Source organism: Suillus paluster (genome assembly GCF_016628075.1).
Source record: "Suillus paluster strain FC165 chromosome Unknown EDB91scaffold_3, whole genome shotgun sequence".
Classification (NCBI taxonomy): domain Eukaryota; kingdom Fungi; phylum Basidiomycota; class Agaricomycetes; order Boletales; family Suillaceae; genus Suillus; species Suillus paluster.
Genome location: NW_024537563.1, coordinates 1,148,027 through 1,172,738, shown reverse-complemented (window position 1 = coordinate 1,172,738; position 24,712 = coordinate 1,148,027). Strand labels below are relative to the sequence as shown.

The following is a 24,712-nucleotide window of genomic DNA, read 5'->3' as shown; positions in this document are numbered from 1 at the left end:
AATTTCTGATTTCCCTGAGCGTTTCGCTCGCAATCCATCCATATGCCCATCCTCGGCATTGGCGTCGACATTTTGCACCTTCCGCGTCTCATCGGTCTATTGAATCGAAGGGGTTCTGAAGCTTTTGCTACGAAAATTTTGAGCTCCCAGGAATTCCGTTCATTTCAATTGCTCACAGAACAGCATGGAGACAAAACCGAAAGGATTGCACGGTTTTTGGGTGTGCGGTGAGTCTTTCCCTCATTCTAAGTTTTGCCGGACCATTTATGCGGCGTGCGTCTAGCTGGGCGGTGAAAGAAGCTGCATACAAGGCCTTGTATCCCATCCGCCCTACCTGGAAGGAGATCACATACTCATCATTCGATGGCGTCACTGGCGCAAAACCAACGCTTGTTTACCGCCCTGTCCGCGACTGTGTTACCCCGGTGGATAAATTACACGTTTCAGTGAGCCACGACGGAGCCTACATCTACGCGCAGGTTATTGCGGAGTCGCCGTGATTTGATGTTCATTATCCTTTAAGAGTGGTGTGTCTAGTTCGGTATGATACAAACGATTCTCCATGATCCTACGTTATGTTAGGCTGTTCAAATCATCCACCTCGTCGGGAGGCTGCTCGGGCCACCAATCTGCCCACCAGGGCTCCACCTTCCACGACTGCTCCTCCTCCCCTGTCTCCAGTGCTATGCCAGGACGCAAATGTTCTAGCCGCACCAGCGCCAAACCGACACTTGATCCTATACCTGAAGTAGCTATTGTAGAAAGGAGCGTGGACGAGCCGCGTAGGCGGGGTGTTTTTACTGCGGTGTTGTCTGTAGTTGATGAAATGGACGGTTTAATCGACATGTATGGTGGTAATGATGCCGGAGATGAAATGTGAACTGGGAGGATACGTTTCCGAACTACGCCCGTGTGATATGTGCGTACTGTCAACTCTTGGCCGACATAGCATCCCTTCCGGAAGTCCACTGCGCGCGTCAGTATACGTATCAGATGAAACGAAGAGGGGACCCACGTCCGCCCATCGCGTCTAAGTTGGATTCAATGGGAAATGCATGCATGGGCTGAATGTCCACGCTACCCTCGGGAACTCCGTGCATGATGCGATGCAGCAAGTATGCATCCTTATCAGCCAAGTCGTGTGTAGACGCGTCGGCAGCTGCACAACATCAACTCCAGCTCAATGCAAGGAACATTCCAAAGACATGCTCACGCGTATCGCCCTTGCGAACAAGCATCCGCTTTCCCATTCCCGGAGCACGTCGGTCAAGTATAGTACCATTCTCCGTTCCCCATGGACATTCGCTAGCCTGCCAAACTGGCTCAACAGCACCACTTCGTGCCCAGTTCCACTCCCTGGTTTCTCTGGTACCTTCTGACCCCCATGCGGCCCAAACGTCCCATTCCTCAGACACGTCCCGTATGCGCACCTTTGAGCGAAGGAGGTAGCGCTTGAGCAAGCTAATGAGGGTAGGTGCTTCGGATGGAGTAGGGTCATATTCTATGAGATATGTCGGTCCAGGAGATGAAAGTGATGGTGTCGGGGAGTTGTACATGAAAGCATCGTACAAAACGCGCCCCTACAAGCAGAAACTGCATGGTTACATTACACACCGACAGACACTCGAAGCTGAGTCGCACCTGAGCGTGTAAGAATGCCCCATATGTTTGCTTGCCCTGCACGCTGCTCGCGAGCAGCCCGTTGAGGAACTCAGTTGCTTGTGAACCAGAAACTGATAGGACTGCACGATTAGACACAGGCGCTAGTGTCGGGACTGTTCTTAAAAGCGCACGTAGTGATGGTGGTATAGGCATCAAGGTATAGTGAGAGCATGAGAAGTTTACGCTTGATTGCAATAGATGCTCTCCTGAACCACCAAGCCTGAACTCTTACCACATCACTCAGACGCTACACGGCAGCAAGCTGCGCCTCGTTTTATAACAGAAATTGACGTCGGGTGCGCCGACGGATATTGTATTGGTCATGTCCTCCTCCTGTGACGCTCTCCTCAAAGCACTCAAGGAATGCCTTCTCAATTCCGACTGTGTCCAAAAGCAAGGACGTCTTCCATCAGAGTGTATCAAGCAACACAGCAATGAACTACCGGAGCAATGCCAGCTACTCAGGAAGTCCACTTTCGAGTGCAAACGCAATATGGTGAGTGGCATGTACACACACGAGAACATGCTCTGATGGGCAAAAGCTGGATATGAGGACGCGGTTTCGAGGTAACACAGTGGGCATGGATGCGGAGAAGCTGAGACAGCAGAAAACAACTCCACCTCCCGCAGAATCATGAGGGATGACTTTGCTGCAGCCTTTTAACTGTCATGCAAGTCCTATCACGACGGTGATACCCATGATTAATCATTCTTCATTAGAAGTTCGGTAGTGCGTATCTTATTCCTTTTCATTGGATCTTCCTCAAAGAAAATCATTTCCAGTCTCTCCACTGGTGATCAATAGAAGTTGTATCGATCACACTTGTCGTTGTAGCACAGTCTTTCCGAAATCACAGAAAGTGTTCACCACTGCGAACCATACTACTCCTGCATTCACTTGTCTTGCTAAGCTCATTGGAAGTTTGTCAAACATGTTCACGAGATCAGTGCTTAGCAAGCCTAAACCTCTTGCGCAAGCGGTTAATTTTGGACCCGGGCCTGATACGAGGTCAGCTGAACATGCTCTCCTGTGACGGCAGCTATTGGTATATGAAATTTGAAACCTGGGTCAAATTCACTGTTATTCGTCACTGTATTCCCTCCACCAGACTGAACAAGTCGATATGTCGAAGCCTTTAGTTCTCTACACTGCACCTACTCCCAATGGCCACAAAGTGTCGATCATGCTCGAAGAGCTCAAAGCAGCATACGGGAACCTTGATTACGAGTAGGTATTCCGTCGTGCCCCCGGTCGTTGCTCATAGGTCCTTGGCAGTGTCCAGAATATCAACTTGTCTACGAACGCCCAGAAAGAGCCTTGGTTCATTGCGATGAACCCAAACGGACGTATCCCTGTGCTCGTTGACCGCTCCCATCCCACTGCCGCCCAACCGAATGGCTTCCCCGTCTTCGAGACCGCAGCAATCTTGTTGTACCTCGTACAGAAGTACGATAAGGAAGGGAAGTTCAAATTTGAGAGCGGCAGCGATGAGGAGAGTCAGATGTTGCAATGGATCTTCTTTGCAGTACGTGTTTTGGTGAGGTAGTTGGGCATGCATGCTCACGATTGGACAAATAAGCATGGAGGAGTCGGCCCTATGCAAGGTCAATGTAAGTTGTGAGCTACGGGTGTATATTTCTTTAATAACAGTCGAGCCTCTCAGCACACCACTTCCGACACTATGCCCCTGAGGACGTGCCTTATGGGAAGAAGCGTGTGTATTCATTCGACCTTTTTATTTTCGTTGGTTCTAACGTCGTGACTTAGGCTATTTGGATGAAGTTACCCGTCTTTATGGTGTACTCGATATCGGTCTCCAGGGCCGTGAGTATCTTGTGGGTCCCGGGGCTGGGAAGCTGAGCGTTGCGGACCTGAATGTCATGCCATGGTCCGGATTTTCGTCTAGATAAATATTTTGCTTTGAAGTTGATTTGCACCAACAGGGTGAGGTTGTACAAGCATGCAGGTGTCGAAACGCTGGATGCTTTCCCGAACCTGAAGGTAATGAAGTCATCATCGCTGTTCGGTGACAGAATATTAAATTGTTTGCTTCAAGGCTTGGCTCGACCGGCTTCTGGATAGAGAACCTGTGAAAGCTGGATTGGCTGTCCCATAGAATAATCAATTACAGTCCCCAAATTCAAAGTGTACGATATATATGCAACAACTTTTGGTTCATAGCCCCTCGTTCTTCACGTAACGCACGTGACCATGATACTTCAGATTCCCGCATCCGAGTGGTACTACTTTGGACAGTGCTGCACTTTGTTCCGAACACCAATTAACTTAAGCCTTGAATCTACGCTTTCTGTCAACCGAATGCTGAGGATCATCCCCCGAATATACCAATCACTACCAGCGTTGACGCCAGAGTTCAATGGAGCTTCGTCTACCGCAGCTACCATATTATTACATAGACACTACAGCACTCCCGGGCAACCCATCACTGACCTTGTAGATTCAGCCTCACAGTCAATATCAGTGTCTGGTCCAGGCTCGATATCCCTTGCTCATCCGAAAGACCCGAGGTCCGGACATGGATATTCCGACCTCAATTCTCCCCCTCCGTCTGAGACCGACTCGTCTCCCCCGGCGACCCTTTCGGGTCCACCTGCACGCACTTATCAGCCAGACCCTCGACAGTCATATACAGCCCCTCCGTTCCACACACATGCCTTTGTTGCCGCGCTCGAGAAGTCATTCCCCACGCCCACAGCGCGGAGTCTCATGAGGGCCACGCGTGCTTTGCTCGTGGACAGAATAGGTCGCGTGAGGCGAGAAGGCCTCACAGTCAAAGACTTGGATAACGTGCGTATGACCCGTTGGGAATTGTCGAGGCTTACTGATCCAGATGCTGAACAGCAAGCATATTTATTCCGTGCAGCACTATCTGAGCTACGTGCAGAGCAAACTGCAAGGTCTCGTAATGAAAGCGCAGCAATACGCTCTGCGACGGCTGCATTGCGCCGAGAGGTCGATCGTCTGGATGTGAAGATGAAAGAAGACCTTGGCACTTTGAAACATGAGTGAGTTTCGTTCGTTGAATCGTACGATTCTATTTTCATATTATGAATAGGATCCAGATGGAGCTTGACACTCGCAAGAACGAGTCAAAGGCACAGCTGAAACAGCAGACCATTGCAATTGAGGTTCGGGTGCTTCTTATATTGCCGTTGGGTAAATTGATAACCTTGAATTAGGAAGTCTTGAATAAGGCGATCATAACACTCAGTGACCTCCGTGCAAACATGGAAGAGGTCAAATGGAATAACATGCGGAAGGCTGTTGGTAAGTTCTCCCCGTTTATCTCGCGTCAATACATCAACGCTCAACAACGGCTTAGCTTCACTGAGCGCATTTGTTCTGCTGACCGTTATCAGCATGGAGTTATATCAGATCACCAAACCGAAGCCTCCGCCGCCGCCACCCCTTGCTGTGCTGAAAGAAAGACTGCCTCCGTGAGATGGTGAAGTTGCGGCTGGGATGTCATAGCACACAGCTCCATGCCACAGGCCTTACACCATCCTTATCGACCCTCACACGGAACTGCAGATAAGTCACTATCTTCCATCCACATCCATCTATACCGTCTACAATCACATCTAGAGAAGGAACAGCCGCATAGATTTTTGTACATATCAGGATGCTAATTTTATGCTGGCCATAATCGTAACACCTATTAGTTGTTATCTGTCACCTGCCACTCGTTTCAGCCTGTACTCCCAAGTAACCCCCAGAGACTTCCCAAATCAAAGAACAGAATCATCTGACTTGTAGTTTCTCAAGTTCTCCCGAAAGCTCAACAGCGCTCTGGTCTGCTGGCGGTGTCGATGATGGACTTGAGATTGAATCTGGTGCCACAGCCTTGTCTGTCGTGTGCGATCCCGTTGTTGCATCATTCGTGCTACTGGTCTTCGAGCTTCCCTCCTCAGCGGCCTCTTTCACATCAGCTGCCGCTTCGTCCTCCCCCTCTTCATCATCATCCCAGTTATCTTTGATAACAGCTGCCTTCTCTGCGGTTTTCTTAGCTCGTGCATTGGCGCGCTTTTTCGCGTTCTTATTGGGCGGTGGCGTAGCGGCCTTCCCTTTAGGTTGCGCAGCAGCAGACGGCGCGACCCAACCGAGTATGTGACCCTTTGGAAGGGCAGTGGCATCCATAGCCTGCTGGCGCGATCCGCGGAAGCGAGATACATCTTCCTGGGGTGTGAATCCCGGCCTGATCTTAAGCTGCTTGCGCACACTAGTAGTGCAGTAGATATAACTGATCAGTGCATACTAGGAGGCAGACGTACGTTCCATCTAATCTCTTTGACTCGGGTATGACACGCTCGAGGGTGCGTGGGTCGACGGCGATGCCAGCTGCGGATTGATCGGGGAATAATGGCGGACGAGACATTGCTGTAGAATGAAGTACTTGTACTTGCAGTTACTTGGTTTCCGACAGGAGGGCGATCGGAGTTTCAAATCACATCTTGTACCTCGTCTACGATGCGCTATGCTGTTCTTGTCACCGGGCCTGCTGGTGCGGGCAAGTCCACTTTCTCGACCGCGTTTGCTACCCATCTTCGTGTCTCTAAACGCACGGCCCATATAGTCAATCTTGATCCCGCTGCGACTGGTGATGCTTTCGAGTATTTACCTGCCATCGACATCCGGGAGCTTGTGACGCTGGACGACGTCATGGGTGAGATGAATATGGGTCCAAATGGCGGTCTTGTGTATTGCTTTGAGTGAGTGAGTGCACACACGCGATAGTGCCCCGAAAAATCATGCTGATAGCGTCACTCTGCGTTTGAAGGTACTTGTTGCAAAATATGGATTGGCTTGAGGAAGAACTCGGTGGTTATGACAACGACTACTTGATAATCGACTGTCCAGGTATGATCGTACGTAAATGACTGCGCATATATTCATTGTTCCAAGGTCAAATCGAGCTCTACACACATCATCCGTTCCTCCCGCTCCTCGTGCAGAACTTGCAGCGAATAGGTATACGGACTTGTGCTGCGTACCTCTTGGAATCCCAATTCATGGAAGATCGATACAAATTCTTCAGGTTTGCATCAGTCCATCATTGCCTTCTCATCAACCCTTGACGTCAGTCTAGTGGTGTACTGTCCGCTATGTCCGCCATGGTTAATCTGGAAGTACCCTGGATAAATATCATGTCTAAAATGGATCTTGTCTCTGGTTCGTCATCGTCAGACACGTTCGAACCTAGAAATGGAAAACGTGGAAAACGCGATATCGCTCGGTATCTCGACCCAGATCCAATGCTACTTGTATCTGCGAGGGATGGGAGGGATCAGCAACGCGACAACAATAGGTTTCACGACCTTAACCGGGCCATCGTACAGCTTGTATGTCACAGCTTGGGGCTATGTTCCCACTGACCGCCTGCGTAGATCGAAGATCATCCTCTAGTGTCGTTCTTGCCGCTAGATCTAACATCTACGGACTCACTTGAGACGGTCGTCAGTCATATTGATTTTACTATGCAATATGGTGAAGACGAAGAGCCGAAAGAGGTGGGTCAGATCATGCTGTCCAGCCTATTCCAGCTAATAGCAACATATCAGCCACATGATTTGGACGAAGGTGATTTTGCTGATATGGAATAGGAGTGTACATCGTTATCCAAATATCGCATCCTGTGTTGATACACGAAAGTTTGAGACAACCGTGTCCCAAAGTTCTAGACAGTGACCTTAAATAGTTCTGCCACCTTGATCCAATAAGAGTTCGACCGAGTAAGTTCAACTGTTGAACAAATCTAAATTCTTTCGGTCAGAGCCTAATGTTGATGCATTTTTCATAAGCCAGAGATCCACCAATGAGATCTGCCGCCTTCGCGGGCACTAACCGACAACGGAATGGACCCCGTCAGTTCCAAGGAAGGTTTGATCCCGTGATCCACGTTCCAGCGTTAATCATCATCAGACCACCATTTCATCTACGGCGGGATCATGATTGTCGCGCTAGACTGTCATTTTAAGAGCCTCATGCCCATGGACTGACCCTTCATCACCTGGTATACGCCACCCCTAAGGTCCCACGTGCTTAGGAATTAGAGGCGTGGAATTCCGATTATCGAGTCTGACATCGCGAAGCTCAGGTATTGCCGCTTGGTCTTATCCATCCAATCACAAGAACACAAAACATACTGAGGTTTACTTCGCGCCGCTTCTTCGAAGATGCCCACGACGTGAGGTAATCCTGCACAGGTTGCAATGAGCATATCCGAGTTGGCTAGTATGTAGCGTACTGACGTGCGGGGGAAGGGGTCGCGAGTATGGCTACGCATCGGTAATGAAAAGTACATGACCCCGACTGGTCTCCACATTTTCGCCAGGTGGTGCAACTCAAACGCAATTTTAGGTTCGACAACTTGCTGTATCACCAGGCGATCCTTGAAATATACTTGCAGTGGGAACCTGACGAGCTGTGCGTTTTCGGCGCGCGCGTACGTTAGGAGTGATTCTGATGTGCTTAGTATGATAACAGCAGCGACTAAAGTATGACACACAGCAACATCGAGGCCTGCCATGTCAATCATTGTTTGATATTTTACAAGGCTACCCTGGGTTACTGCTGCTTGTCCTCTGGCGCTCATGTGCATCGCATTGTGACAGGTTGGTTATTCTTTTCGAGTATAAAAATGCGATAATTTGAACCCAAGCCTAGTCATTATACTCCTCTCCTACTTTGGTGCGCTCCAAGTCTTACTGACTCCAACGGGGCAGTGCATTATTACCGACTCCAGCGGTGACCTGTGACGCAAGTGCTAATTTGTAATCACACGCCTATAAGATCAAAATATCATCTGATTTTTATCTCCACATTCACCACCCCACCCACCCTCACCCTTATCTACCCCCGCACCGCGCCCACTGGTATTGTTTATCTTGCGCAACCATCATACCGTGCTCCACACTCTCCCAACTATAAACTAACGCAACTACCACATCGCCGTGTTCCCCGCTTGACCCTCTCACAACCACTAACCGACAACTAACCAGTAAACCATCGCCGGACGATGTCTCAACAATACGTCTTCCCATCTTCCCGTTCTCCCTACAGTACCCAACAACCTGTTGTCTACAACACTGCTTCGCATGCGCACCACGGTCACGGTGGTTATAACTACGGGACGCCCCTGAGGCGGGCTTCTTCTATTGGGCATGCCTACCCATCTAGCCCAGCATATGGGTACTCCAACGTAGTCTCCCAGCCACAGGCTCAATTCCTAACTGTGCCTGACTCGAGTCACCGCAGCAGGAGTCATAGCAGACATACGAGCCAGAGCAGACCCAGACACAGTAGCCACAGCCATGGACATGGGCATGGATACAATACAACTAACACCTACCCAGTCACATACGCAACGACTGCTCCTGTATATGTCGTAAGTCTCCATTGCGCTTTGTTTCAGTCTGGCAGCTGATGTCGTATTGTTATCATTAGCAACCTAGCCACCATGATGGACACCATCGCAGTCATTCAACGTCGCACAGGCACACTTCGCGCTCGCGCTCTCGCCCTTCCCATTATCATGCGAGCAATGGTGAATATTACAGAGATCGGACGCCATCAGTGGGTGACCGCGTTCGCCAGTTCTTTGGAATGGAGCCATCGCACTACAGTTCCTACGGAAATCAGACGCATAGGCGTCGCAACTCTCACACTGGTATGAGAGATGGAGGACACAGGAATCACTCCACCCGCACGGGCCCCTGTTTGTTTGGGTCGACGAGCTCGAGGGGTTATGTCGACGGACACGGAAGAGAAGTGGATACTCGCGGACGGCCGATCGTTCGCTATTGATTCAGGTACTGTTGTTGTATTATGTAGCATCCTGCTCAAAGATCTGTACATTACAAACTTGCGTACAATGAAGTCTAACAATGATCGTTCCACAAATAGAAGCAATGATGTGCTAGTTGGCTGTACAATAGGAATGTCCATCACAGAACTGAAACAGCTGATAATATACCGTTAACGAAAGCACTAGAATTCTTTGCACAAGAGAGTGACGGAATGCTGTAAAATTTGACAAAGGAGTGACGACATTCCATTAGGAGGCCGTAGACACCCTCTCCACTGCCTTTGATCGCATAGCCAACTGATCTGACATCTTGGACACAGACCGGATGATTTGCAATCAAGCGCGAACTTGACCAGGGTCATCTCGGGTGCCTTCCTAGAGGACGGCAAGTGACACCTCAGTCTACAGGAGAGGATAAACGATGCTAGTGCCAAGATAAAACCGAAGAGCCTGACCTTTTCCGCAAGTCGTTAAGAGCCTTCCAGATGGTCTCGACCGCAGCCGACAGCCGACTCATCAGAACATCCGCCCCGCCATCGAAAATGTCGTGCTTACACGTATCAACGCAGTTATGGAACACAACCTGCATTCAGTCAGCAGAAATCCTGAAGTGATACAACGAACAAACCTTCTGTCGTGTGACACTTCCTTTGCCTCGTTCTTTCAAGGCGAGATGGTAGCCGTCAGCCACTTCGGTTTGAACATGAGGCGAGAGGCAACGGGATATTTTCTTCTGCTCCTTTCCGAGCGCTTCCTTTACGACCTCCATGGTACGCCCTAAAGCGAGACGCGCCTCCCCTTGCGGAAGAGAACTTTGTGCATGTATGTGGTCCTTCAGTCCTGCGGCTGCACTGGCCTCTACATTTGCTAGTAGCGTATTGACGCATGCCGTGATGGCGGTCGAAAGTGAGGCGAATAGATCGCACTCGAAGGCGTTGACCAAGAAGAAGCAATGTTGCGAGTGAATGGCGTTAGGAGTTCGACATTCAGATCCCGACACCAAGACCCGAGACGACGAGGTGCTAATATTGGGCGTGATCAGCGAGAACGCGCATGTGGACTAGGACACTCACTGGCTCGATAGGTCGCCCAGTGCACGGACACTGCAAACTCGTCGACGTATTGAACCGCACCCTCGGCAGCCTATCCAGATGACATCAGATGGGATAAGTCGACAGTGGGCAATACTTACCATTGGCTGCGCCCACTTGACATTTATCTTCAAGACCATCACGGAACAAGTCTTGCAAATCTAAGACGCATTCCTCCACATGTTCACCGAATTCCAATGATATATATGAGATGCATAGAACATACAAACTAACTCACTTTCACAAGCCAGGGAGTCACTCCTATGGGTTCGCCACGAGCATCCACTTTTAGGGATGAGTTATGGTGAAGAGTCTAGCATCCATGGGTTCCTTCGACATCATGCCTGGAAATGTTTGGAAGGGATAGACGCTCAGGGGATCAGGCGAGCTGTGCCAATTGTCTCCACCGTCACTATCATCATACATCTCCTGACCACCCTGCGGTGTTGACTCCCATTTTTCACGAAGGGTTTCAGGGTCTGCAATAGTCACATCGCCAATGCCATCAATACAAACCTACACCGAGTTCGCAAATGTCTTCAAGTGAGTGTAAAACTGTTTTCAGCTCGTGATCGGCTACTGATGGTCAGTTGGTAGCACCATTGCCGTAGAGCAGGAATTCCAGTATCTTCATTGTTGGAGAAACATGATGGGTCCCCATCACCCTTACCTTGTCCCGTGATGAACAGGTGAACATGGGAAGGTCAATCTCATCATAATCTGAGTGAACGATCTTGAATTAGTGTTTTCGGGGTGAGATGGAAGCTTACTGCGCAGATTTTTGGTCGGATCGAAAGAATTTGGGTTTTGCTCCTCAGCGGCGGCGTTTGCATTGTACATATTAAGCTAATTCTTCTAAGACACGAAGTCAATTCAGGCCAACGCGGAAATCTCCTCTTTAAAACGTCGCGGGAGAACTTGGTGATGTCAGTGAGACAAACCTCTGAACGCTTCAGAGAACAAAATGTGTTCTTGTCACGTTGCGCTTTCATCTCTTTTTTCTTGAGGTTGCTGAGGGCATCTATGGCATCCTTCCGTGCCTTGCGAGCGTCATTAAGTTGTCCGCGTCCAACTTTGATAGCTTCTTTGGCGTCGCCGATCTTCGCCTGCAGAACCTCGGCCGTAACCTCCTCTTCTAGCTCGTCCTGTGTATCCTGTTCCTCCTCGACGTCTTCTTTTCCTCTTCGTCGTCTTCCTTCGTCAGATCCCTGCTCTTCGTCCGATCCTTCATAGTCATCGTTTACATTGATGCCGTCGTCAATGTCATCCATCTCAAAATCATCGTCGTCGTCGTCCCCAAAGCTCCTGTGACGCTTAGGTGACCCAGATTCCCCCCGCGAGTGTCCTTTCGTTTCTCGCCCGCGCTCTGGGCCTTGTCAACTTCGATGTAAATGTCTCACCATTCTCCAGTGCCGCCTTGTGTTGCTGATACTCGTTGAGAAAGGCACGAAGCTGCTTGAGCTGTTTGTCGATCGCTGTGAAGTTCAGATGAGTACATTGCCACACGAAGGAAATCCGCATTCGTACTTTGCATCCATGACCCAGCGTCAACCTTCTTCTCTTTGAGTTCAGCAGTCTCCTCTTTATATTACTCGATACGGCGCTCACAACAGGTTTCGAATCACTTGGCTCAGCCTTGATTATTGGGGTGCCGCGTGTAGACTCAGAAGACGGAACTGCGTGTAGTTCTTGTGGTTCCGGCTCGATAAAAAATTCCAGGTGCAGACTTGGTCACATGCGAATCGCAACGAAGAGGGGCTAAATGACAATACTGAAGGACAAAAGAATTCCTGGACTCACCGACGCGCCTTCCATTTTGCTATTTTCTTTCGAACCCGTATTTTGATCCGCTACGCGTTTCAATGAAGTCACGCACTCTTTTTGGGGTGAAGGAAAGTGACAGGAGACTTCACAGCGCCAAACGTTTGTACGTGAGCAGCGGAGTTTTATTTTTCGCGGTCACGCGTTACATTTCGCGTTCGTGACACATTACATAACCAGTTGAGATACAAATGAAAAAAAAAACTGCTCGAGAAGTATAGTGAGAGAAGCTGGTTTGAAACCATCATAATCTATGTGGCCGCCAATGATCTTTCAAATGTTTTGCAACATCCACTTCAGCTGACAGCAAACCACTCCCAATTTTCGTCTGTTCAAAGTCCTGTGCTGGTGGAACGTACGGGGGGATGCCAAGTAGCATCGCCCTACCTTGCAAGAACGGGCGTAGCGAGCAGAAAGTGTTGTCGTATGCCCCGGCTGTCGCGTGAGAGCGGGAGGGCGAAGAGAAAGAACCGTAACATAATGAGGATTGTCCGAGTACGACGTCTGAGTATTCGTAGTCGTCCACCTCTGTATACTCGATGAGTTGCTCGGGAGCTTCGAATGCCTCGTCAAGCACGACCATGTCATCCACCGAGATGTCGTGCAGCCCGTCGCTTGAGTAGTCCTGCACTGGAAGGTAGTAACTGGGCTCATCGACAAGATGTGGAGGTTCCAGAATCACTAAGTCATGGTCTTGAAGGCTATAATAGTTAGAGTCGCCTTCAGAAAGGACGGTCGTGCATTCGTGTGTGGCGTACCACGCCGAAATAACGTCCTCGTTTGACCAACTAGACTGTGCGGCAGAGTAACCTTGGTAAGTGGGGATAATGTCGTCAGCTAAGGGAAGGGAATGCTGCTCGGGGATACCGTGAACGTGTAGAGGGCTGCTGTCGACAATGGCGTTCAAAGGAGCGGCGCGGCGCATTGTGCTTGAGTCATGCGGATGGGTAACAGAGAGGGGATATACATTGCGCAGATTGCAGTCTGATATCACACCAGGAGAATTACCTACGGAGTGCGGCTGATCGAACGTCGGTGATACACGCTCCGTGTCATGATTGGCATGTACAGCAAAATACTTGGAAGTGAGAGGCTCGACAGGAGAATTTAGACGATCAAGTCGTTTGAGGCCAACCTGGGATGCAGAATGAGAGGGGTGAATAGACAAGTCGCCGTCAAGATCGTAGATGGTTGCGATAGCAGACGTTGGAGCTGATGACAAGATTTGGTTGGGCATACAGTCATGAGACATTTCCTTCACTGGAGTTATTATGAGGGAAGAGCATTTCGCCTGGCCCTTAGACAACATCTCCTGATCGTGCCAACTGGCCATACGGGGGTCGAGTACTAGCGACCCAGCTGTGTGGATGTCTGACCGAGGACGGAAGCCGTCTGAAGATGGACATTGGCTTTGAAGCTCGATATCCCATGTCTCCGACACGGCTGGGCTTCCTCTAGGAAGGTCCGGAACCGCAGAATGGCGGCTTGTAGAACGAGTCGAGTTCTTGTCTTTGCGGTAATTCGTGATCTTGATCTTCCTCGGAGACGGAGAGGGTGGTTGGGAGGAAGAGTCGGGCATAATTGCCTCATCCACCAGAGACTCGTGCTGCTTGGTCGTCTTCTCGAGAAACGCCGATTCTGAAAATAACTTCTGGACTGGAATCCATAGATTATGATCAGTGACCTCAAGAGAACATTTTTATCTTACCTGGCTGTTTGGCGTTGTGTACCTTAGTCTTAGTGGATGATTTACCCTTATTGAACACTCCAAGAGATGCCAACGGTTTTAACTGAGGTTATGGTAAAACCCAGGCGTAAAATAGACTACGTTGGGAGTACTCACCGTGAGGCGGTTTTTACCAACATTGGTCGCTGAGAATCCATGCAAAAGTGCAAACCCTATGCCCGAGTGTTTCTTTCCCTTTTTACGAACAGCCTTCTTATATTTTTTTCCACTTGCTGGAGAGCTATGCACTGCAATATTGGCGTCTGGTTTCACGATATCGCGCTTTACGCGTTTCCGTTCTCGACGCTCGCTTAGTCCTTTGCATAAAGGTTCAGAGGGAAGATAGACTCATGAGGACAGCATCAAGAACTCACTAGCCTCACGTTCTTCGTCAGAACCAGACAGGACTTCAGCCTTCTTACGTTTCCGCTTGGACGGATCACGTTGAGTGGTGCCGGGCGAAGCACGCGCTGTGCCTTTGTTTTTCTTTCCCGAGGTTTCATTATCAAGTGCCTTTTGAGTCTTTCGGGTCCTTTGCGTTGCCTTGGCGGGGAGCTCTACGACTGAGCATTTGTCCGTACTATCAATGAGCTCTGTCACGCGGGGGACAAGTATAGGCGTGTCGAACCCAAAGTTCAGCTTTTTCGACGGTGTCCTTGCGGGTGTCTCGTTGAATGTTGTTGACAGGTGACGAAGTTCGAGCCCCTGAGAAGAATAGGAATGTACATGGGCTTTCTGACGGTGGAGGTACGCTCGGATATAATCATCCTTTAATGATTTATCCATTGTACTTGCTAGATGGCCTATACCTATGACAGGCCTTAGGTACTAACTTCGACAAATCAAATTGCTTACGTACAAGCCCCGGCGATCGCGAACCCCATTAATGCTATAGGGACCAACCCGACTAAAATCAATTGAGACGCGTTCGGTCCAGGCGCGACTCCGACGCGGCGATCTGCCATTAAATTATGTACGGTATTCACTTGGTTCTCTTCAAGTTGTCAGACGGCCTGTTGCCAAGTCGCCACCGCTGTTTGCTTTAATTCGAGTCTCAGGTATGTCTGTTCTTCATGTTTTTTTTTGTTTCAAATTGGCAAGCCCATTCATGAAGACTACCCTACAGGCGTTCTTCGTTCGACTATGGGTTCCAGCCGGAAACGACCAGCAGAAAAAGATGCCTCAGACAAATGTCCCAAACGCTCAAAACTTCATAAGTCAGATGCGCTGTCACCACCTTTGACGGTCACTGTACGAGGTCAGACTTTCGAACCAACACCTGTGTTCGATACGTTTTGGCGTTTCGCGGCAGAAAGGCATGCCATAACCGAAAAGCGTCTCAAAGGCCTCCCCGCCCCGTACGTATGCACCTATTTTACCCTGATCCGATGTCTGAATACTTTTAGCAGATGGACTGACGATCCCATTTTGCAAATCTATCCATTCTGCAACACATACCGGGTTTTGGACCGAGTGAGCCAATACATCATCGCGGAAGTTATCGAAAAAGGTTCTCAAGATCCCACCGAACTTGTATTTCGAATTCTGCTTTTCAGCACTTTTACGAGCATCAATACTTACGAGACACTGCGAGGCGCCATCAAACCTCTTACTTGGTCGACCTATGAGCGAGCCAATTACGAACGTGTCTTGCGTCGTTTGTACGATGACAAGGTCGCGATATATACGGGAGCTTATCAAAAGCCTGCACCCAATCTAGGTTTCGTGGAAAACTTCATGAACCATTTGGCTCTCGTGGAGGTCTTGATGCAAGAGCTGCCCACACAATGCGAAAAGGCTGAGTACGTCGCGGACGTCTTTGACTGGCTGTGTACTTTTAAAAGCATGGGAGATTTCACTGGGTATCAGCTGGTGCTAAACCTTTCCTATTCAAGCGTTCTGAACTTCTCGGACTACGATTTTGTGGTCGTTGGGGTGGGTTCGCGTCGCGGCCTTCAACGCTGCTTCAAAGGTCAAATTCCTCACGCGTGCGAGGTTGACATAATCCGATGGATGCAACTCACGCAGGCCGAGCATTTCTCACGCCTGAACCTGAAGTTCAATGGCTTAGGGCCCCGGGCTCGTCCTATCATGCTGTGCGATGTCGAGCACATCTTATGCGAGGTTGATAAATACGTCAGAAAGCTCGCCACACCATCTCGTCGCCCCTTTCACCCATCCGGCACACTTGCAAAGATGCGTCTTCCCAAGGCGTGGACACTTCCTGCACGGCAATCGCTTCGTATCAAATGCCAAGAGGAGGCAGAAGTCGAGTACATCGAGAAGTTTGTCGTGGACTCGATTCGATCCCACCGAGGAGTGGATGGGGAAAGAGAATTTTTAGTGCACTGGGAGGGATATAGTACCGATGAAGATTCATGGGAACCTGAAGATATGCTCGCTGATGATGCACCTCATGCCATTAGGGAATACTGGGAACATTCACTAGGTTCGTGCTATCTGTGACCGTCGTGTACATACTGACATTATCACAGTCTGAAAAGCATGTTAATGTATGCCTTACTATCATCATCGATCTAGCATCGATTGCTGTGAAACCGCTCATACAACATAATTAGCATATTTGACGGTGCCAGCTTTGCGAGAGTTTTTGTACTTACTTCACATAAGTTTCTGTCTCCTTCATAATCTTCAGACGGTCAAACTGTCCAAATACATTGATAGAGTGATGCACTCGTCCTCTTAACATACATATACGAAGAAAATGTTCTGTCTATCAGTGAGGTCAGCAAATGCGTGACGCTCCCTCTCTCGTTGCACATCATCCTCAGTCCAACCCCGGCGCGCTTTTTCTTCCTCTAGCTGGGCTTTCCGCTTCTTGTTCAAGCGGACGTTGATTTGGCGTAGTAAAAACGAGATGAGCAGTTGTACAATCAACAAGACCATGATCGCAGTCTTTCCCGGAATATAGGCTGGCGCATCTTTAGGCTGGAATATCTCAGTCCCGATAATATTGCCGATGCTGAAAGTGGCCATCGTCATTGCATTTATCGTCACCTAAGCACCGCATAAATGAACAGAGCAAAAGGACGACCAACATCAACCGTACCTTCTTGGTGTGGCCACTCGTGTTACTTGCGTTGTATGCGTAGATCGTGGAGAGAGCACTGCCAAAGGTACCAAGAAGGTATGTCCCTACCGCGCGATTCAGATTTAATGGGAAAAAATATGGTGATAACTGGACAAACCAAAGAGAAGAACACCCTTGTTTGAGGATCCGCTCAAGCCAATAAGGATGGCTATCTCTTGCATTCAACCGACGTTCCCTTGTAAAATTTACGAACTGCATACCTGAACCGACAATGGTAGGAACCAATGCAAACACGATGGGTATCATCCGCTCGCCCTACAGATGGTTGAGGATACCTCTGAGAAAAATGTTGGGTGTTCTACCTTCTTGTCGGAATACCATCCGCAGAAAATCACCATCGCGGAACCAACAATTCCCGCAGGAGTGCCGAGGATCAGGGTTTGCTTTGATCTAGCAGAAACACATATTAGTGAGAAGCGAAGAGCACACGGTCCACCCACGAATATCCGAAGCTTTTAATAATGATGTTACTGACTGCAACGAGGACGTTAATTTCTACTGGGCCGATGTCTGTTGATGCGACTTACAGTTACTTAAAGCTCCATTGGGGATACTCGCTATGCAATCCACATCAGCCACCTATTATGCAAACCCAGATTGAAGGTTTACTCAATATCGTCGACAAAACAACGAGCCATGTGCGGACGTCCGTGAGGGCATCGATGACTTGGTCCATCTTGAATTTCTTGTTCTCCGTACCTCCTTGATCGTTTCGGACACGTTCAAGTGCGGCAATCCGCTCCTCCTTCGTCAGCATGGAAGCATTGACGGGGGAATCTGGTAACCAGATCAAGACGACTATGCCAACTACGATCGCAAGTGCACCAAGTAATATATAGATAATCTTATAGGCCGGTATAGCCTTGCCGCTATAGAACGAGACGCCCTGTAAGAGGATACATCATTCATCTCGCATTCCATAGTGCAGTGAGCACCACTCACGTATGCTACGAATCCACCAAACACTTGGGTTAGGCCATTCTAAAACTTGGAAGTCAGGGGCAGTGCAAATTCTGGATTATAGACAACCGTACCATGATGTAGAACCACGAGATACGTTGAGCCTTTGTGCGCTGTTAGTCAAAAGCTGCTATATTTCACACAGGAATTCTTGCGCACCTGCTCATCCTTCTTGTAGAACATCGAGATGATGAGAATGAGACACGGTGCGACGCAAGACTCGCACATTCCTGACCATCTCGAGTTTTTGTTTTGTCTCTATAATATGCAAAGAGACTTACCCAGGAGGAATCTGAGAGCAAAGAAGGCTCCGAAGTTGTCCGTCGAGGCATGCAACATGAGGAGTATTCCCCATACAACAATGTTGCAGCCTACTAAGCGTCAGCCGACGCTATGGGGTTCGTTGATGTATATATCTTACCAAGATACTTGGCTAAGCGAAGTTTCTGTGAGATATAGACAGTCGGGAACTCCCAAAAGAGGTAACCTGTAGTTGAGCAGTTCATATAGGTTTATGTCGGTCTGCATAATCGAGAATCTCACCCAGGTAGAAGGCCATGGACACCAAGTTGTAGTTCTAGATTCATGTTAAAATTCGCTAGATGTAGTAAAAATCATAACTCGCCTGGCCCACAATTGGGAAGCCCATGATACTGCAACATTGTCAATATTAAGTCAACCCACAACACAACGAAGAGTACTCGCCTCGCATAGTTCAGTGAGGTCTTGTCCCTGTTCAAGGTGAGCATGAGGGGGGCAATATTGCGTACATCAAATGACGAACAGATATTGGCTGAAGTATACAGCAGCTGAAATAGTAGGGATAACAAGGTCCTGTAGATCCGTTGACTGTCAGACCAAAGCCACAGAAGTGCATGAAACAAGGGTACCAGCTTGCGCCTGAGCTTGCGGTTATACTCTTCACTGAAATGCGCCGTTGCTTGCGTGCCGACGAGCTGGAGAGCCTCATCACCGTCAGAAGTATTGATTGAGTCCGGCCCGAGCTTCTCAATGTAGTTCTCGTGAAGCTGCGAGCTCTTCTCAACTTCGTCTGGATTCTTCGCTGCATTAGTTTCGGAAGACATGGCACTAGCGCGTGATCAAGGTGCAAAAACGTTACATTGACTTCTTATCCTCTCGAGCATCTCTCAGGAAGAAAAGCATCCGCGATGGCTTGGTGTCAATGACGTGCCTGCAAGATAAGTAAAAAGACAGTGGCACCAATGACCAGTCCTGCAATAAGGACAGATAAGCAAGCCAACAGTTTCCATGAGGCAAGCGGGAGATAGGTGACCCGACAAGACAAGAACGGACTCACGGTAAGCCGCCGAGACCAATTTGTCCAAGAGCCTCTCACGAACGCAGCTAGGAAAGGACTTTGATGTATTCTATTGAGAGAAAAAATATAGTACATATGAGTATATGGTATGAAAGTTCGTACGATTGTCCAGAAACAAGTAAAGCAAACAACAACTATAGTTTTTGAATAACGATGGCTGAGGCAGCCCCACCCTAGAAAGGTACCGTGTGAGCAACATAACACATCTAGAATTGTAAGTTACTCACCCCGTTGCAGATGCCTGCTGCACCATACTCCCCAGATTTTAGGGCGTGAACTAGGGACACCACAATGCGCGCACCCGAGCTTCCAATCGCGTGACCAAGTGCAACAGCACCACTGTCAAATCATGTTAGTATATGTAATGTCTGCGTGAAGTCACAAGACTTGCCCCTCAACATTAACTTTTGCAGGATCAATTTGGAGGAGCTTTTCAGCGATACGGACAACGACCGAGAAAGCTTCGTTGATCTCGAAACGTGCAATATCATCCACAGTCAAGTTTGCTCTCTTTAGTGCTTCTGGGAGAGCAACAGTAGGAGCCATGGGGAAGTCGATGGGCTCAACACCCGCATCCGCATACGCTGCGGAAAATAATACGTCAGACAAGGTACAATCACGTAATAGTCCCGAACTCACAGATTACTTTGGCGAGCGGTTTCACGCCAAGCTCCTTTGCTTTCTCTGCTGACATCAATATCAGGGCAGAGGCACCATCATTGAGGTTTGAGGAGTTGGCAGCGGTGATCCGACCGCCTGCTTTGAAGGCCGACTTCAGGGAGGGCACCTTCTCGAAAACGACTTTCTTATACTCCTCATCTTCTTTAATAACGGTGTCGCCCTTCTTGCCCTTGATCGTGACAGGCGCTATCTCAGCATTGAAGACACCCTCTTTCCATGCACGACCAGCACGTTTGTACGACTCGATTGCGTGCTCATCAAGTGAGGCTCGGCTAATGTCGTACTTCTCTGCAGAGATCTCACCGCAATTACCCATGGCAAAGTTGTTGTAAACATCCCAGAGACCGTCATTCTCAACAGAGTCCTTGGTCTCGAATTTGCCGAACAAAGGGTTCGTGCGGGGGAGCAGGAAACTTGAGGTTACGTCAATCTCACAAGTAAACGGACAACTGAGGATTCTTCACTTACGGAGCGTTGCTCATGCTCTCCATACCACCAGCCGCAACCACGTTCTTGTAACCACATTCTATGCTCTGGGCAGCAAGCATAATTGTTTTCATACCACTAGCACAAACTTTGTTGATGGTTGTAGCGTCAGATGCGGATTTCATGCCGGCAGCAAGTGCTACTTGACGTGCGGGTGATTGACCGACACCAGCCTGAACGACATTGCCGAAGTAGATCTCCTCGACAACTGCGGGATCAACTTTCGATTGTTCGAAAGCATGCTTGAGGGCAACAGCACCAAGTTGGGGAGCGGTCAGAGTCTTGAGTGATCCGTATAGAGATCCGACAGGCGTACGCGATGCAGCAACAATGACAGCTTCATGAGAGGACTGGAATAATATGAGCTCTGCTGTTAATCATAAATAAGAAGACATACCATTTTGCGTGCAAAGGATGAGATATTAGGGCGGGATGATTTAGATACGGACGTAAGACGCGCTGCAAGCATCATGATGGGCTGGCTTTTATTTGACAAGAGATTATGATGTGGAATCGAGCAGTATGCAATCGTACGACGTCTCAAGTAGTAACTGAATAAGCGAGCGGTGGGAGTTTGAGACAAGTGATCTGACCTTTGAGCTCGACGTGGGTGACAAACACAAGACAAGGCCCAACAACGACTCCGACGGCCTGTCGCCTCCTCCACATATAAGTACCTACCCTGCACGCAAGATCCGGGGGATTACATATAGTTGATCTCGTCACATGTGAGTAACCAAAGTCTATAGAAGCTCCAACGTTTAGTCCAAACGCCTTCCATACAAATCCCGATGCTTGAGAACGTATCCTAAAATACCGTGAACATTACATACTACACGCCCACGACTGTGCTCAATACCGTGAACCAAGCCTCTATCCATCTCAATGGTCTCCTGCCATTTTCCTCTGATTCCTTGAGGATCTCCTGAACTGTACTGGCAGTTTCGCATGGGTGGAAGTACCAACAAGGCGTGCCTAGCGTCGGATGTTCTCCTTGCGATAGGAGGGGGAAGTTCATTGCCGGGTGGGATACAGCAAATGTTGTAGCGACGGTTCCTTCGTGCACATCCTCACGGAGAAGAGATGTTTTCATGATATCGGTCAGCTGTAGTGGAGAACCGCCTGCGCTATCAGTTGAGTGCATGCCATTCATGAGCATCTCCTAACCACACGTACTCGAACCATGGATGGAAAAATAGAATGCCGGTACACGGAAAGTCGCCGATAACACAACATACTGTTGACATATTAATGACTCGCGGGAGCCACGAGGAGCAGTCGTGCCATCGTCCACAACGTCCAAACTGTCTTCAATGTCAAGGGGTGCATCAATTGAGACTGGTTGTCGCCAGTTCAGAGTGATACTCCTCCACATGTATCCGAAGCCTGGCAGTGTCTGTACATTTCGAGATCCATAAAAAGAAACGGATCATATAACACCGGCGTACACGATGCTCTTTCCAAGACCATCCCGCAAGCCTAGCTTCATACGCAGAAGAAAAGGACTGATGAGTATGGATGAATTCCTGGCATGCCTCGTCAAACTGTTGTCGGGTGAAGGTTGCGGTCATCAGCGAATGTGGCGTGTGAACGTGCTGTACAAGTATTGAAATAAGGTTCAAGCCACCATCTCAGGGAACCCAACAAGACCAAATTCTATGGCCCTCGCATACACCTAAACTCTGTAGCTCGTCCAAGTGCCGGCTGACAACGACTAGCGGTCCCTTCCCCACCGCCAGCGCACGAATTCACTATGGCTGTAGGAAAAGTATGCGTTGACTTACTGTCATGAGACACGTATCCGTTACTTATCCACTTCGTAGAACAAACGGTTGTCTAAGGGTAAGAAGGGTATCAAGAAGAAGGTCGTCGACCCTTTCTCGCGCAAGGGTGAGTGGAATTCTATATGCCATGTCCAATCTGGCTGATGTTCTGATCATTCATCAAGAGTGGTACGATATCAAAGCACCATCCACATTTGAAGTCCGAAATGTTGGCAAGACCCTGGTCAACCGATCACAGGGTTTGAGTGCGTACAAGATCCCATCGCCCAAATACACGTTCTTATTTTTTGCTAGAAAACGCCAGCGACTCTCTCAAGGGCCGCATTATCGAAGTATCCCTCGCTGACCTGAACAAGGATGAGGAACAATCGTTCCGTAAGATCAAACTACGGATCGATGAGGTGCAAGGAAAAAATTGTTTGACGAATTTCCACGGCATGGACTTCACTTCGGACAAGCTACGCTCCCTTGTTCGCAAGTGGCAAACTCTCATTGAGGCACACGTCGACGTGAAGACGACCGACGGTTACCTCATCCGCCTCTTCGCTATTGGTTTCACCAAGCGCCGCCCAAACCAAGTGCGCAAGACCACCTATGCCCAGACAAGCCAAATTCGTGAAATTCGGAAGAAGATGTTCGAGATCATGACTCGGGAGGCGTCGAGCTGTGACTTGAAAGAGTTGGTGCAGAAGTTCGTGCCGGAGGCTATTGGTCGGGAGATAGAGAAGCACACCCGGAACATTTACCCTCTACAAAATGTCTACGTCCGCAAGGCGAAAATCCTCAAGGCACCGAAGTTCGATGTCTCGAAATTGCTTGAACTTCACGGCGAGTCAACGGATGTAAGCAATCACCATGCTTGTTTTGGCTGAATAAATACTAACGCCAATGTTGCAGGAGACCGGCACTCGGGTAGTGAAGGACTTCAAGGAGCCCGAGATTCTCGAGTCTGTTTAAAACTCTTTTCATCTCGTCGTCTACCTTTGTATCTTTCCATATGACCACTCGCAAGTACTTATGTTACAATGGTATCGATCAATCTATGAGCCTCATGACACCATGCCGCATCAATCTATTCCGCAGTTCGTTTGGGTGATAAAACGCCGAGGAGTTTCAGTTGTATCACGAAGGCTGTATTGTTAGTAAGTATCTCGCGGTGCCAAGACGGTCCAAGTTACTTCTCAAGATGGTCAATTTTGAGTTCGCTAAAAAACCAACTCGAAACAGGTTGCTTCTGCTATTCGTCCACGGATAAAACGTTATTCTCGTTAATCTGTCTCCTTGGTTGACAACCACGTTGTTCTTGCAACCCTAGACGCAACCCTAGACTACTTCATTGTAAGTACGCCATGGCAGATGTCGAATACCTGCAAAGCATTGTCCAAAGACATGCCGATTTTCCCAAGAAGGTTCGTCCAAGCTCTGCCCAAATGTCGCCGTGGAGAAGCTCAACATGGTTCTATCCCAGGGAATCGACTTCCTTGACATTTTCCCCATCCTCCGCGACCCTCTTGCGTTCGAAACACTCATAACCCATTTTGTCCATCACATCACGTCGCAAACTATACCGAAATCACTGCGCAAGAAGGTCGATGTCGTAGTCGGCCTAGACGCCCGAGGCTTCCTCATCGGACCTATCATCGCATTGCGACTCGGAGCAGCTTTCGTACCCGTGCGCAAAAAGGGGAAGCTACCGGGCGAGTGTGTCTCCGCGACCTACGAGAAAGAGTATGGTGCCGTGAGTTCTTATATTTCGGGCGTCAAATACGGTCTGACCGTTGCCGTACAGGATACCTTCGAAATGCAATCAGACGCGATCCAACCTGGGCAGTCTGTGATCGTTGTAGATGATTTGATCGCCACCGGTGAGTCTGGTCATCTCACCATCTTATACTGTGCTTACCGACTTTTCCAGGGGGCTCTGCCAAGGCCGCTGGCGAGCTCGTCAAGAGGAGAGGCGGAGTGACAATCGAGTATCTCTTCATCATCGAGATAATGTTCCTGAAGGGCTACCAGAGTCTGGATGCCCCCGCCTACTCCATTATTCAAAATTTGGATTGAGTTCCAGGGCGCCTCATTTATTAATATTCTTATGTCGGAAATAGATACCCGCTCCTACATATGATTAGTGTTGTGAATTACACAGATCGATTAGACCCAGGCTGACTTATGCTTGAAAACGTTTTATTTGGCCAACGTGCCTCAAAGTTGTTGAATAGTGTCA

The 24,712-nt window shown here is 48.9% G+C and overlaps 16 protein-coding genes across 16 annotated transcripts; 9 read left to right on the top strand and 7 right to left on the bottom strand.

Annotated features, from left to right (window-relative positions):
- Positions 1–42: 42 nt before the first annotated feature.
- On the top strand, positions 43–500 carry EDB91DRAFT_1044071 (4'-phosphopantetheinyl transferase; the record flags this gene model as incomplete). Its single annotated transcript, XM_041313100.1, has 2 exons — positions 43–227; positions 284–500. 2 exons carry the CDS (start codon positions 43–45, stop codon positions 498–500), a joined length of 402 nt encoding a protein of 133 aa, XP_041183300.1.
- A 73-nt stretch (positions 501–573) lies between these two features.
- Positions 574–1,815, bottom strand: EDB91DRAFT_1242925 (uncharacterized protein; the record flags this gene model as incomplete). Its single annotated transcript, XM_041322236.1, has 4 exons — positions 574–968; positions 1,016–1,159; positions 1,214–1,580; positions 1,642–1,815. The coding sequence occupies 4 exons, from the start codon at positions 1,813–1,815 to the stop codon at positions 574–576; spliced, it is 1,080 nt and encodes a 359-aa protein (XP_041183299.1).
- Positions 1,816–1,865: 50 nt separating this feature from the next.
- On the top strand, positions 1,866–2,554 carry EDB91DRAFT_1100924 (cytochrome c oxidase assembly protein PET191-domain-containing protein). Its single transcript, XM_041317210.1, has 3 exons — positions 1,866–2,158; positions 2,205–2,392; positions 2,446–2,554. Exons 1-2 carry the CDS (start codon positions 1,985–1,987, stop codon positions 2,298–2,300), a joined length of 270 nt encoding a protein of 89 aa, XP_041183298.1. The 5' UTR covers positions 1,866–1,984; the 3' UTR covers positions 2,301–2,392; positions 2,446–2,554.
- Positions 2,555–2,786: 232 nt separating this feature from the next.
- EDB91DRAFT_1242924 (glutathione S-transferase) lies at positions 2,787–3,779 on the top strand (the record flags this gene model as incomplete). Its single annotated transcript, XM_041322235.1, has 7 exons — positions 2,787–2,890; positions 2,939–3,188; positions 3,243–3,273; positions 3,327–3,377; positions 3,431–3,551; positions 3,607–3,664; positions 3,720–3,779. 7 exons carry the CDS (start codon positions 2,787–2,789, stop codon positions 3,777–3,779), a joined length of 675 nt encoding a protein of 224 aa, XP_041183297.1.
- A 203-nt stretch (positions 3,780–3,982) lies between these two features.
- EDB91DRAFT_1044028 (uncharacterized protein) lies at positions 3,983–5,125 on the top strand (the record flags this gene model as incomplete). Its single annotated transcript, XM_041313098.1, has 5 exons — positions 3,983–4,471; positions 4,526–4,689; positions 4,740–4,812; positions 4,864–4,951; positions 5,007–5,125. The coding sequence occupies 5 exons, from the start codon at positions 3,983–3,985 to the stop codon at positions 5,123–5,125; spliced, it is 933 nt and encodes a 310-aa protein (XP_041183296.1).
- A 300-nt stretch (positions 5,126–5,425) lies between these two features.
- EDB91DRAFT_1242922 (uncharacterized protein) lies at positions 5,426–6,059 on the bottom strand (the record flags this gene model as incomplete). The annotated part of the gene is made up of 2 exons (XM_041322234.1): positions 5,426–5,903; positions 5,956–6,059. 2 exons carry the CDS (start codon positions 6,057–6,059, stop codon positions 5,426–5,428), a joined length of 582 nt encoding a protein of 193 aa, XP_041183295.1.
- A 92-nt stretch (positions 6,060–6,151) lies between these two features.
- On the top strand, positions 6,152–7,415 carry EDB91DRAFT_1215499 (GPN-loop GTPase; the record flags this gene model as incomplete). The annotated part of the gene is made up of 6 exons (XM_041320818.1): positions 6,152–6,393; positions 6,462–6,541; positions 6,587–6,719; positions 6,771–7,023; positions 7,069–7,191; positions 7,243–7,415. 6 exons carry the CDS (start codon positions 6,152–6,154, stop codon positions 7,282–7,284), a joined length of 873 nt encoding a protein of 290 aa, XP_041183294.1. The 3' UTR covers positions 7,285–7,415.
- A 988-nt stretch (positions 7,416–8,403) lies between these two features.
- On the top strand, positions 8,404–9,579 carry EDB91DRAFT_427791 (uncharacterized protein). Its single transcript, XM_041327242.1, has 2 exons — positions 8,404–9,068; positions 9,128–9,579. The coding sequence occupies exons 1-2, from the start codon at positions 8,700–8,702 to the stop codon at positions 9,485–9,487; spliced, it is 729 nt and encodes a 242-aa protein (XP_041183293.1). The 5' UTR covers positions 8,404–8,699; the 3' UTR covers positions 9,488–9,579.
- EDB91DRAFT_1077623 (uncharacterized protein) lies at positions 9,507–12,100 on the bottom strand (the record flags this gene model as incomplete). Its single annotated transcript, XM_041314941.1, has 14 exons — positions 9,507–9,530; positions 9,554–9,607; positions 9,657–9,703; positions 9,811–9,863; positions 9,944–10,071; positions 10,117–10,355; positions 10,562–10,631; positions 10,681–10,740; positions 10,818–10,892; positions 10,949–11,095; positions 11,250–11,299; positions 11,350–11,425; positions 11,521–11,951; positions 11,980–12,100. The coding sequence occupies 14 exons, from the start codon at positions 12,098–12,100 to the stop codon at positions 9,507–9,509; spliced, it is 1,575 nt and encodes a 524-aa protein (XP_041183292.1).
- Positions 12,101–12,644: 544 nt separating this feature from the next.
- EDB91DRAFT_1333269 (uncharacterized protein) lies at positions 12,645–15,091 on the bottom strand (the record flags this gene model as incomplete). Its single annotated transcript, XM_041325423.1, has 7 exons — positions 12,645–13,384; positions 13,409–13,612; positions 13,640–14,056; positions 14,109–14,190; positions 14,244–14,443; positions 14,501–14,935; positions 14,986–15,091. 7 exons carry the CDS (start codon positions 15,089–15,091, stop codon positions 12,645–12,647), a joined length of 2,184 nt encoding a protein of 727 aa, XP_041183291.1.
- Positions 15,058–16,810, top strand: EDB91DRAFT_1100894 (uncharacterized protein). Its single transcript, XM_041317209.1, has 4 exons — positions 15,058–15,184; positions 15,241–15,484; positions 15,536–16,575; positions 16,622–16,810. Exons 2-4 carry the CDS (start codon positions 15,270–15,272, stop codon positions 16,624–16,626), a joined length of 1,260 nt encoding a protein of 419 aa, XP_041183290.1. The 5' UTR covers positions 15,058–15,184; positions 15,241–15,269; the 3' UTR covers positions 16,627–16,810.
- EDB91DRAFT_1100887 (MFS general substrate transporter) lies at positions 16,811–19,509 on the bottom strand. Its single transcript, XM_041317208.1, has 18 exons — positions 19,089–19,509; positions 18,983–19,032; positions 18,904–18,930; positions 18,824–18,851; positions 18,742–18,775; positions 18,620–18,685; positions 18,480–18,569; positions 18,358–18,428; positions 18,273–18,302; positions 18,181–18,219; positions 17,848–18,124; positions 17,766–17,795; positions 17,679–17,712; positions 17,541–17,628; positions 17,439–17,493; positions 17,336–17,386; positions 17,197–17,282; positions 16,811–17,144 (listed from the first exon to the last, which is right to left on the bottom strand). Exons 1-18 carry the CDS (start codon positions 19,281–19,283, stop codon positions 16,830–16,832), a joined length of 1,566 nt encoding a protein of 521 aa, XP_041183289.1. The 5' UTR covers positions 19,284–19,509; the 3' UTR covers positions 16,811–16,829.
- A 162-nt stretch (positions 19,510–19,671) lies between these two features.
- EDB91DRAFT_1242915 (peroxisomal 3-ketoacyl-CoA-thiolase) lies at positions 19,672–21,176 on the bottom strand (the record flags this gene model as incomplete). Its single annotated transcript, XM_041322233.1, has 6 exons — positions 19,672–19,710; positions 19,765–19,876; positions 19,920–20,121; positions 20,177–20,631; positions 20,687–21,054; positions 21,102–21,176. 6 exons carry the CDS (start codon positions 21,174–21,176, stop codon positions 19,672–19,674), a joined length of 1,251 nt encoding a protein of 416 aa, XP_041183288.1.
- EDB91DRAFT_1100881 (uncharacterized protein) lies at positions 20,973–22,273 on the bottom strand. Its single transcript, XM_041317207.1, has 6 exons — positions 22,153–22,273; positions 21,881–22,100; positions 21,564–21,826; positions 21,298–21,512; positions 21,102–21,243; positions 20,973–21,054 (listed from the first exon to the last, which is right to left on the bottom strand). The coding sequence occupies exons 2-4, from the start codon at positions 22,077–22,079 to the stop codon at positions 21,408–21,410; spliced, it is 567 nt and encodes a 188-aa protein (XP_041183287.1). The 5' UTR covers positions 22,080–22,100; positions 22,153–22,273; the 3' UTR covers positions 20,973–21,054; positions 21,102–21,243; positions 21,298–21,407.
- Positions 22,274–22,350: 77 nt separating this feature from the next.
- On the top strand, positions 22,351–23,630 carry EDB91DRAFT_1100877 (ribosomal protein S3Ae). Its single transcript, XM_041317206.1, has 5 exons — positions 22,351–22,472; positions 22,528–22,594; positions 22,653–22,733; positions 22,783–23,330; positions 23,386–23,630. The coding sequence occupies exons 1-5, from the start codon at positions 22,458–22,460 to the stop codon at positions 23,443–23,445; spliced, it is 771 nt and encodes a 256-aa protein (XP_041183286.1). The 5' UTR covers positions 22,351–22,457; the 3' UTR covers positions 23,446–23,630.
- EDB91DRAFT_427514 (phosphoribosyltransferase-like protein) lies at positions 23,626–24,665 on the top strand. Its single transcript, XM_041327241.1, has 4 exons — positions 23,626–23,897; positions 23,957–24,226; positions 24,278–24,353; positions 24,404–24,665. The coding sequence occupies exons 1-4, from the start codon at positions 23,838–23,840 to the stop codon at positions 24,547–24,549; spliced, it is 552 nt and encodes a 183-aa protein (XP_041183285.1). The 5' UTR covers positions 23,626–23,837; the 3' UTR covers positions 24,550–24,665.
- Positions 24,666–24,712: the final 47 nt, after the last annotated feature.